The 11485-nt window shown below is 52.8% G+C and overlaps 1 protein-coding gene across 30 annotated transcripts; it reads right to left on the bottom strand.

Annotated features, from left to right (window-relative positions):
• Positions 1-185: 185 nt before the first annotated feature.
• Positions 186-11474, bottom strand: FBF1 (Fas binding factor 1). 30 transcript variants are annotated; one of them, XM_085522817.1, is made up of 31 exons: positions 11404-11474; positions 10843-10953; positions 10651-10678; positions 10469-10510; positions 10083-10164; positions 9880-9940; positions 9581-9631; positions 9224-9368; positions 8818-8898; positions 8498-8617; positions 7526-7682; positions 7169-7305; positions 6652-6754; positions 6188-6547; positions 5985-6062; positions 5660-5772; positions 5420-5478; positions 5278-5322; positions 5060-5194; positions 4768-4868; positions 4133-4339; positions 3552-3659; positions 3266-3405; positions 2820-2938; positions 2594-2716; positions 2079-2264; positions 1443-1619; positions 1116-1253; positions 885-1017; positions 430-530; positions 186-360 (listed from the first exon to the last, which is right to left on the bottom strand). In XM_085522817.1, the coding sequence occupies exons 2-31, from the start codon at positions 10843-10845 to the stop codon at positions 277-279; spliced, it is 3417 nt and encodes a 1138-aa protein (XP_085378943.1). In that variant the 5' UTR covers positions 10846-10953; positions 11404-11474; the 3' UTR covers positions 186-276. The 30 variants fall into 30 exon arrangements, with proteins under 30 accessions (XP_085378943.1, XP_085378953.1, XP_085378959.1 ...); XM_085522827.1 differs by having other exon boundaries at positions 5678-5772; XM_085522833.1 differs by having other exon boundaries at positions 5678-5772; positions 6188-6544.
• Between the last annotated feature and the right edge of the window lie 11 nt (positions 11475-11485).

Raw genomic sequence — 11485 nt, 5'->3', positions numbered from 1 at the left:
TTCCATCCCTATGTCCCCTTTTAGATCTTTCCCCGTTTAGATTACTTAAGTGACCTAGGTGCCAAAAACGAAACCAATATAGAAGTCATTAGCAGCGCACACCTGACACCTGACACACCACAGAGCCAAGGGGAAGGACTCCATGCTGCGAATACTCAATAGTTCTTAAAGAAAAGAAAGGCAGCTTCTTTAAACAGACATCATTTAATACTTGTTCCCCCCCATCTGCACAGCCCAGCACTCAATGCACACACAGCTCAAGGCGACAATGTCACCTCACACTGACAGAGATGACGTGTTGTAGGACGCCTTCTTCAGGGTCTCCAGGAAGAGCTGCTCGTCCTCCAGGAAACTGTGGTCCTGAGCAGGGAGGATGGGATGTCAGAGCTGCACCCTGCCCTGCTCCCGGCCCATCCCAGCCCCACTCACCTGCTGTGCCCGGTGTTTCAACACCAGCAGTTTGGCATAGAGCTCCATTGAGGCGGTTGTGTTCACATTCCTGTGCAATGTCTTGATGGGAGGTGGAAAACCTGCAATGAGAGCACAAGTGTGCAGTCTTATTGCTGTTAGAGGAAGGTGGGGGCAAAAGAGCATCCCTTTTTTGCTTTCTGAGTGGGGTCCTGCCCAGCTTCCCAGAGCAAATGGGCTTTAGCCCACCTATATCTCCCTCTGCTCCCCCTCTTGGCATTGCCCTGGCTCACAGAGCTCAACAGAACTCCTTAAGAGAATGGAGCGGCCAACACCAACTCAGACCTGATGTTTATACTGTATATAAACAGCTAAAACAGGCCCCAGTAGCATCTCAGTACTTCTGAGAAGTGAATTGAAAGTGCAGCAGTTCCCCAGCATGCCCCTTCCCACCAGCAGTGTGCAGAAGACCTTACTCAACGTGCTGGAGAGACCCTTGGTGGAAGCACTGAGGTTCTGGTCTGTGTTCAGCAGCAGTGTGGGGTTGTTGGGCAGCTTCTTGTGCAGTTTTTCAAGCTGTCTCCTCTGCTGAGCCACGCTCAACCTCTCCTGCCCCATCCCAAGGAGAAAGGGAGAGGTGATCAGCAAAGGTTCAGATCCTTGGCATGGGGGCCCCAGGTTAAGAAGGGAAGGTGAGGGGACATTACCTGTTGCAGGTGCTGTTCTTGCTGCTTGAGCTGCTCCAGATGTTGCTGTATGACCTGCAGCCTGGCCTGGTGCTCAGACTCTATCCTACACGCATCCTGCAGGGCTCGCTCCCCTTCCTCATACTTCTGTGCTGAGAGCTGCAAGGCAGAGGATGGGGAGAAGGGGGACAGGGACCCTCACTGCCCTGGGACAGAATGCCTTTGTATGTCCCCTCATCTCCCCTCCAGGACAGGATCAGGATGCATGGCCTCAGGAGGGATGTGACACCCCAGCTTTGCTGCCAGTCTGTGTGCAGCTGTGAACTGCAGCACAAGTGCTCCACCTACCTTGCTCATGTTCTTGATCTCTTCCTCCTGCTGCCGGATGCGCAGTGCAGCCCCTTTCACCTTCTCCTTCTCCAGCCTCAGCTCATGCCTGGCCTCCTCCAGCAGCTCTCTGTCCCTTTCCAGTTGCTCCTCTTTGACCTTCAGCTCTCGGCTCCGTATCTTCAGCTCTGCTTGCTCCTAGGATGGACATGGGTGCAATGGATGTGTTACCAGCCCTGACCTGGACACTATCTCTTGTCTTCCAAAGTGATGGGAGTCATCTGCCCCACTGAACTCCTGCTGTACATCAGGTCTGTGTTGCAGACCAACACCAAGCAGTGCCCTCATCCATTCACTCTTGGGGACCAGGGCCCAGCAGAGCTGGGATTATACAGGCACACACACATTACCACTCTGTTAGACCTTAACAGTGCAGCTCTTGCTTCACTGTCTGTGCCCCATCCTTTCTAACCTGCCCCAGGAGGGAGCTGCCCTGGGAAGAATCCATTTCCCATCACCAGACACAGTGCAATGACTCCATCCTAAACACCCAAAGCCAGCTCTGAACTTCTCCCCATGTTCCTGCAGGTAGGATGGGGATTCCTGCTGCCTGCCAGACAGTGCTGGATGCTACAGGAAGGGGTTCTGCTGCCATACCTTGGCCAGGCTCATGATGGTGCCTTCCCTTTGGGAATCCAACTGCAGGGCTCGGTCTATGTCACGCTCCATCCGTTCCTTGCTAAGCTGCTGCTGGGTGTGAAATTCAGCCCACTCCACAGCCAGCTTACGGCGCTCCTCCGAGCACTTCTGCATCACTGACTTCTGCTCCTCCAGCAAAGCACTCTGCAGAACAACACAAGAGGGAGATAGAGAGCATTAAGTATTCCAGCCATGGGATTTTCTCCTTTAACCCATCTCTGCCACTAAACCCCACCTGACATCTATAAGGCTGGCCAAGTCGGTTGCTTAGGGTGAATCCTGCATAGAGAGGCAGATAGATGGCACCAGATTCACTGCACCACAAGGCATGGGATTGAGCAGGCAGGGGACAGAGGGGAGATGAGGGATGCTGTAGCCCAGAACTCAGTTTTTCACCTACCATACATTGCAGTGTAGCCCTAGACAGACTCATGAGATATGAAAAGCACTTAGAGATGTCTGTCCCATCTCACCTTTGCCCTCTCCAGTTCTGCCCGCTCCATGGAGAGCTGCTGGGTCATGACTCGTCGCTGCTCCTCCAGGGAGCGCTGCAGAGACTCCACTTTGGATTGCTCTGCTGTCGCCCTCCACCGCTCCTGGCCCAGGACACAGGGAAGAAACAAACAGCATTCACAATCAGGGATCTCCAATGGGGAGACATTACCTTCCTCATACCCAGAGGACAGACTGTGCACCCACCTGCTCCAGCAGCCGAGTCTGCTCACTTAGCCTGGCCTCCATTTTGGCAATCACCTCCTGGAGTCGGTTCCTCTCCTCCTCCATGTCCCTCTGCTGCTGTGACAGCCTGTCCTGGAGCACTGGGAAGAGGCAGCAGCAGGGCTGTGAACCCCAGGGTTCTGCACACTTAACCAACAGCACCCTGAGTGCACCACCACCACCCTCTCCAACATCCTTCATCATGCTGGGGTTGGAAGCTCCCTCTATAGCCATCACATTAACAAAAAAACCCAAACAGTGTGATCTTGTGCTCATCATCTGCATGTTGCCAGGACACTGTTTGATAATGCTGAGGAATCCAATGACCACAGTAGACAGATCTTTGTCAGCCTGGGCTCCTGGCCTTTGGCTGGATCTCCTTATTTTCTGGTCCTACAGCCCTGTCAGCAGGTGAAGGGCAGATTTACCTTTGAGCTGCTCATCCCGCTGCCGGGCTCCCATGGCCAACTCCTGAGAGGTGCTGTGGTGTGCGGCCTCCACCTTGTGCGAGAGCTTGTGCAGATCACTGGAGAACCTTTCCATCTGCTCAATGACACCATTCAGAGACCTGCAGAGAAAGCAAGGGGATAGGTCACCTCTGCGGGACGTGCTTCATATCACTATAGAGAGGGGCATCTGTGGCTGGTTCCTGCCCCGAGGCTGGTTACTGCAGGACAGGGAACACAGTGGACCGGTACCACTGTCCATCAGTACCTGGTGTGCGAAGTGGCGCTGGTCACTGCATCGATCTCCTGGTCTTTCAGTCTCTTCAGCCGCTGGAGCTGCTCTTCGTGGTCTTTGAGCATCTCCTGAACAGATGACCTGCAGGACACAGAGGAAGGAACCCAATAGGGGATGGTGTGAACTGGTGCTCCCCACGATGGGCACTGTGAATGAAGATTGATTTTGGGGTTGAGCCAGGGCGTCCCACTGACAGCATTCACATCCAGGATGAGCTACATTTGAGGGTGATGGGTTTCTTTGCCAAAAGCTGTAATTTTTCATTGGCTATCACCATGTAGATATCAGTGACACAAGGACCCGAATAAAAGGTATTTGGGGGACATAAACCATTTGGCTCTTCTTTCAAAATACAGTGCATTCACTGTGAAATGATGTCTACAGCCAGGTCTTGCTCTGCCAACCTGCAAAGCCAATCTCACTCCAAAATCCACCGCAACCCAGTGCTTCTGGAGCCTGATCTTTCCTTTTTCTATGTCCCCAAAACATTTCCAAGTCCATTTCCCAAGATGGAGGAGACAAGACAAGCACCACATGCATTATGCTCTGCTCACCTCTGCAGCTCTCGCAGCCGCTCCAGCTCCTGGGCACTCTGCTGCTCCAGTGTGGCCATGTGCTGCTTGTGCTGTGCCACCAGATCTGCCCGTGCCCGCTCTGCATCGTTCCTCTGTGACAGCAGCTGAACCTCCAGCTGCTCCTTCTCCCTCCGCAGCCTCACCTCCCGCTGCCCATAGGTTTCCTCCACCACCTCCATCCGGCTCCTGATCAGAAACAGCCCCCAAAGGTGTTAGGGCAAACAATAAGTGCTGCTTTCATGGCATTACCTGGCACTCTCCATCCACAGTGCACATGAGGACCTAGCAAGGAGATCGGGGTTATGGTGTGCAGGGGAAAACTGAGGCACTTTCTGCAGACTGAGCCCTGAACTGTCCCACTGCTGCCCAGTAAGGTGTTCTAGCTGAGGACATGCCAGCAAAGGGACTGGTCCCTCTTCTATCAACAGTGGGACAGTGTTGGTGAGAGCAGATTCTCACGTTGGCTCACCCAGTGGGTCAGCATCAACACGGCTTTGTGCCTACCCACTCTGGGGATGGATTTGGAAAGCTTTCTTGCAGTCCCACCAATGGAGAGAGGAAAGGGCTACAGGCAAGAATGTGACACAGAGGGAGGGTGGGTGAGAGCCCTGTACCTGTGTGCGCTCTCGAGAAGATCCAGGTCCTTCTGGTGCCTCTGCTGAAGGCTGTCCAGCAATAATTTGTGCTGTGTCCGCTCCAGCTCCAGCATGTGGACCTGTTGGGCATGCAAAGTAGGTCAAAGAAGGACAGAGCTCCTATAGCAGCACCTGGTGGCAGCAGGCATTCCTGGACTGGGAGGTTTCTCCTCTCCCCTGTCATCCTGATGCTGTATGGAGATGATTTAGTTCCTCCCCTCCCACTAAGTAACTTGTGGTCCCCCATCCAGCAGGCAAAAATGGGGCTTACTTGGCTCTCCAGCTCTGCCACACGGGCCTGGGCACTGAGCAGTGCTTCCCGACAGCCTGTTGGATCCTCGTAGGGCTGGGATGTGGGGGCTCCTGGCCTCCTCTCATGCACTGAGCCCAGAGATGTGGATTCGACCTGTTGGAGATGAATAGATCAAGATTTAGCATCATGGCTTTGTGGCGTGGCCATCAGCTTCTGAGCGACATCATGAGCTTCACCTGCAGCTGTGAGGCAGCCTGGAGGGGTGCACTGGGCATGGCAACCTGCAGAGACATGGATGCTCTCAGGGAGCTTGACACTGGGCAGGGCCCAATGATCCCTCTGATCCTGCACCTCCAGGCATGGTCCCAGCAGACATACCTGAGCAAGCTGGGCAGGGCTTTGCATCTCTTGCTCTGCTGGGGATGGTGCTGCAGGGCCTGAAAGTTCAACGAATGTTTCATTCAGACACAGCAGTGGGAATCATCCCCTTCCAGAAGGACGAGGGTCCAGGTCTCCCACACAGAGCAGAAAGGCTCCTGCTCTGCTCCAGCAGCCGGCCATAGGGACACAGAATCAGCCCAGTTGCCCAAAGTGGGCCATGCTGCTCCCCAAACCGACCCATCATATGAAACACACCGACATGGCCGGCATCTCTCAGGGGTTCCCTCTTTGCAGGCTCTAGTGGCTGAGCTGAAGCTTGTGTCACAGTGCTGAGCCAGGGGACTGGCTGCCTGTATGGGCAGAGAAACACATGAGACAAAACATGCTGACACACAGTGTCACAGCTCATGGTGAGATGCAAGGACATTACCCTGCCTGGTACATCTTAAGTTTAAAGGTGCTCGTACAGAGCTGCCTTTCCTCTGTTACAGAGTCCCAGACCAAACTGACCAGTGTTGGCTACTGGCTACAGAGGATGAATGAAATGAGAAGGAAACCTTACCCAGAGCTGTCTGCACTCGCTGCCTTGTCCTGCAGGGCAGCTGCCTGTGGTGCTGCTCCTGTAGAGGTGGCTGGCTGGCTGCAAGCAAAGAGCATAAGATAGTGCTTAAAATGGATTCCTAAAAGCTGAGCCAAGGCTTTCTGAGCGGCCATCCTGGAGCTGCTACATACAGAGCAAACAGGAACCATCAGTCATGCCCCCACCTGATGGGAGGGCTGGGATCCAGCCCTTTGCCTGGGGTCTCCAGGGGCACAGCACTTCCCTGCTGAGCCTTTGCCTGAGCTTGGGCCTTCTTGCGAGACAAGGCAGCGCTCAGCCAGTTCTCCTCTTCCAGTTGGTTGGGTTTGGACGTTGCTTCTCCTGTAGCCGGGAGCTGCTGGGAGCTCACAGCAGGACTGGTTTTAGCTGGAGATGGAGGCTCCGAATCCAAAAAATCCTCATCTTTCAGGCCCAGCCAGTCCCCCCCAGCCCTGCTGCCCCGTGCAGGGCTCTGGCTGGATGCAGGAGGAGGTTTGGAGGGTAGGTCTGGTTTTGGTTCACCGCTGCTCTCAGCTGAAAACCTGCTGCAAGGAGAAGGAGTTGCAATGCCTGCCTGTGAGGGTGACCAGGGTGACCTCTGCTAATATAGTCAGCGCATGGAGCCACGGTCACACACACAGCACAGTACCTTACAGACTGCCTCCTGGAGGGGCGGCCCTCGGGTGTGCTGGCCACCGTAGGCTGGTAAGCTCCAAAGACAAAATCCTCCTCGTCCCAACCCTCTTCCTTCTCTGTTCAGACAAGCAACTTTGAGTCAGCACCCAGAGGAGCAGTGCCTGGCCAACATACCAGCCCTCCTCCTCCTCCTCCTCCTCCTCCTCCTCCCCTGCAATTCCCAGTGGGAAATCACAGCTGGAAACACCTCCATTGGAAACCTGTGAGCAACGTGGCTCCTCACTGAGGCTGGGAAAAGCATCTTTGCTGGAAACCAGCCCGTGTTCCAAGGCAACTGAGTTGTGCAAACGCTCCCAGCTTGCCCCCAAGCCACAGTATAACATTTTGCTTTGGCTGCCTTCCCCATGGGGCTGCTGGGGAGCTGATTAGAAACCCTGCTCACCATTGCAAATAGGGTATTTCCCCTGTAAGTGCCTTTAGATATCAGCATCACCTCTGCAGACTTTCCCAGCATCCCTGGCTGCACTCACCTGGCTGTTTTTGGTACTTCTTATCCAGTTTGAACTCTCTGTGCTCTCCTGCACCTGGTCGTTCCAGGATCTTGGTGACGGAGCCTCGTCCCAGTAACTCATCCAGCTTGGAGCGGGCCGGACGCACCTCCTCTCTGCTGGGGACAGAGCAGGAGATGGGTTTATCCACGAGGCAGAGCCATTCCCAGACACTGCCCTGTCAATGTGTTCTGTCTCTTTATAAGTGAGGCTGCTCTGGGATCCAAGGGCAGAAGTGTTGAAATCCTCCAGCAACCCCCAGTGTGGTGACATCACCTCATACACAGACAACCCCCTGCTTTACTCCCATCCCTCATTCATTGCCCAGGAATGCCTTACTCTTCTGCCTTCTTTCCCTGCTTCTGGTCTCCTTTATGGCTATCACCGAATCCCAGCACATCTATCAGGTCATCATCATCATCATCATCAAATGTCAGCTCCTCCTTTTGCCGGGCTGGGGCTGCAGTGTGTTGGGCTGTCTGGGGTGGGAGTAGCTCTGTGGATAGGGGCACAGAAGCAGAAGATTTGATCAGGACTTTGTTGTTTTACTTTTATCCCAGCAACAAGAGATCAGAACAGCCCCGAGTGTTCTTTCTTCTCAAAGTCACTTTGAAATAGCACATCTCAGCAACCAAACCCCACAGCAAGTATCAGAGTGACTGATGGGACACTGCTGAGTTTTGTAACATGGCGTTTCTGGCTCTGTTTAACACCAGATTTATGGCTTTTTATATACCTTTCATATCAGGTAATTCCAGCCCCCTGTAAAATATTCCCCAATGCACCCTCAGGCCTTGCCTTAACCCACCAGCTGCTCTGTCCACCTCTGTAGCAGAGCATATTTAGTGGCATGAAGGGACTACACAGTCCTTTAACATTCCTACTGCAGGAACAAGAGGTTCAGTGCATAAGTCCAGCCCCTATAGAGCTGGGTTCAACCTGGAGGTGCCCTGATTGAGCTTTAGCCTGAGCTGATTGATGGTGCTCTCAGCCACCTCAACCCTCAGCCAGTGACTTGCTTTCATTTGGCAAGGCATGAAACAGGCTGGATGAGGCCAAAGGTAAGAGCTGAGCTTCCACTTCCAGCAAGGAAGGGTCAGTGCTGTAACCTGTGGCACACTGGAAACATCAAGCACTCAGTGAGCTGTGCTACAATTAACCCCATGACGAAGCTGCTCTATAAATGATCACAATGATTCGTATGAGATGGAACCAGCTGGGTTGCAATTTATTCATCTGGAACCCACACAAACTAATCCAAGTTGCCAGTTGGTTCAGTATGTAAGAGGTGCACTGAGCATCCCTGCTTACCTTTCTCTTTGCCCAGTTCTGTTTTCTTCTCTGTGCTTCTTTCACTGCCTTTTGGAGATGGTTTCTTGGGTACATCCTGCTCCTCATCAGACAAAAGCCCAGCCAAAGGATCGTTTACATCTAGGAATTTTACCCCATAGGGGCAGGAAGGGATGATAATAATAATGGCAATGCCAATAATAACAGAACAAACTGAAAACCAATAAACTCAATATTATTTAGAACAACTCTGTGCTAAGCCAAGTACCCCATAGCCCTCAGCTAACAGAAGAGAAGCAAAGGCAGAGCCCTCAGCTGCTGGAAGAGAAGGGAGAACCCACCTTCAAAGTGAAATTTCTTGTACTGCCGGGAAGCAGGTGGGGATGAGAGCGGTTTCTTATCCATCTCAGGAGCAGATCCTCCTAGAAACAGAAGCCACAGCTCACTCAGAGCACAGCAGACAGAGGAGTCCCAGTCCCGCTCCAGCTGAAGGCTGCTTTTCTTGTAGTGTTCCCCATTAAGCACCTCTATGGACTGGGAATCTCTATGGAGGAGCTGCCTCACAAGCAGGAAAGGGGAGAAGTGCCTTGAGAAGAGCAGGACGTACTGGGAACTGGTCTATCCTTATTGCAGCCCCTCTGTCTTTCCTTCCATACAGAAGTGATCAGGAAAAGGAATTTGGTATGCAAATACCCCGTGCTTGTTCACAATCAAGCTGTGAAAAGAGGAGCAGAATTTCCTTTTTACCTTTCTCAGGAGCTGGCACCTTCCCTGCAGATTTCACTGTTCCCTCTGAGCTGTTACATTTCCCTGGGCCTTTTGTAGCTGCCTTTCCCAGCCCAGAACTGGGTTTTGATATTCCCAAAAGATCAGCTTCCATGTCATCCATTTCCTGGAAAGCAACAGGATGAAAGCAGTGAGTGATGGATGCCCCAGTGCTGCTGTTCCCTTGGTACAACACTGCCTATCAAAAAGGGGTGTTTCATATCATAGAATCATAGAACAACCTGGGTTAAAAAGAACCACAATGATCATCTGGTTTCAACCCCCCTGATGTGTGCAGGGTCGCCAACCACCAGACCAGGCTGCCCAGAGCCACATTACCTTCAGGGTTTGCAGCACAGCTTGTGGGTCTGCATCAGAGATACTCGATTCCTGCGTGCCAAAGAGAGGAGAGATCAGACAGACCAACTCTGCAAGCTCCTCATCCCAGAAGTAACAGCCTGGAGTTCAAAACCCAGATGTAAATGTAGACCACAGGCATCTACTACAGTCCTAAGTAAACTGCTCCAGCACTCAGAGCCCACTGCAGTCCTGGATGGAGTGATGCCAGGGGTGAACTTGGCCCCATTCAGCCCCAGCCTTCGGGACACCCTGGCTCTCTATTGAAACACTGGGCTCACCTCTGCAGCTTCCACATCCTCTGCAGGGAGCTTGCTAAAGAAATCGTCCTCCAGAAATGACCTGTAACACAAGCCTTGGGTTTAGCAGCACCACATGTGAGCTGGGGAAAATGAGGCTAAAATGAATAATAGCAATTAAGACATCAGTGCTGGGACTGCTGTATTTAAGCAAGCAGCTGAGGCTGCATGCCAATAGAACTCACTTCTTGCTGGCCTGCAGGCTGCTGCCCCGGGCTCTCCCACTGCTGACACCAGCTGGTTGGGAAGATCTAGCAGGGTCTTCATCTGGAAACAAGGCAGAGAGAGATTATGATGTTAGACATAGGCATATTTGCTGACCTAGGAATGCCAAGGGGGAATTTGTTGTCTCCTTATGGGCCAAAAAAGGCTTTAACTGGAGATGAACTTTGTTCTGCCTCCCCAAGCCAATGTCCAACCCTGTTCAATGCACATAGAATCCATGTTCTCAGCTCTGCTCCCTCCTTCATCCCCTCTCACAACTGGAGCTCTCCTGGAGAGCAATGGCTCTTACACCAGCTCCTCCTGCTCCCAGGAGGAGTAACAGTGTGAGGATGCTGCCCTTCCTTACCATCGTATCCCAGGAGGTCACCCAGCACGTCATCAATGGAGCCTAAAACAAGACGTATTAAAGGAGCTGAGGCAGGTGAGATCACTAAATCAGATGTAAAAAAGTCTCCTATTTCAGTAAGAGGCCCCTAGCAAACCAAAGCACCTTTGGGTGGTGGAAAGAAAGCAGGTGGGTGAACGTACCTCTCAGACTTGCCTTGGATTTAGCAGCCTAAGAAGAAAGGCAGATTTCCTTGTTACAAGATGAACATCCACCCCGTGCTTTCCCCACACACACTGAGCAGTAATGAAGCCCTCCCCTTCTGCCACCACATGGATGTACCACAGCAATAAAACTGGGCTCCCCAGGCCTGCATTGTGCCCTGTCACACTCACCATTGCAGGAAGCCTGTGCTCAGGGCAGGTTTGTTTATAGGTTCACCTGAGCTGCACCTTCACCTCTCAGGGGGTCTGAGAGCATCGCTCACATCCACACCAACCTCCTACCTACAAGGATAGGAAGATGCACTGAGCTGCCTTAATGAACGTACCTCTGTTATAAACATCTCCCCGTGCAGCTTGCAGGCTGCCTCCACGCTGCTTTAAGCCACTCCGAAAAGCCTCAATCGGAGTTTAAAAGCAATAAAAACACAAACAAACCCCAGATGGCGCTGAGCTCCTGAAGCTGTTCATGTGATTAATGTCCTGCTGCAAAATAACTCCCCATGCTCCGGATCCACAGTGCCAAGGGATCCCAAACAAGAGGCACAGCCTGTCCCACTGGGCCCAAGCAGAAAGCAAAGCAGCATGAAGGGAACCCCCCAGCTTTCATCCTGCTGTAGCTCTCCCTGCCTCCCATCAGCGCGGCACACACAGCGCACCCGACACGCATCACAGCGCTGTGCCCATATTGCTCCTCTCCCACATCCCCAACCTCCTGCCCATCACATCCCACACCTCAGCACCATAACGGCCGCAAACATCATACCGGACACCCACCGGACACAGCTCATCCCCCCCCTTTGCTCAGGAAGGCCCA

Source organism: Coturnix japonica, chromosome 23 (genome assembly GCF_054131305.1).
Source record: "Coturnix japonica strain WE chromosome 23, WE-NBRP24, whole genome shotgun sequence".
NCBI lineage: Eukaryota > Metazoa > Chordata > Aves > Galliformes > Phasianidae > Coturnix > Coturnix japonica.
Note: the sequence above shows the minus strand (reverse complement) of the source record. Positions and strands in the feature narration are given on the sequence as shown.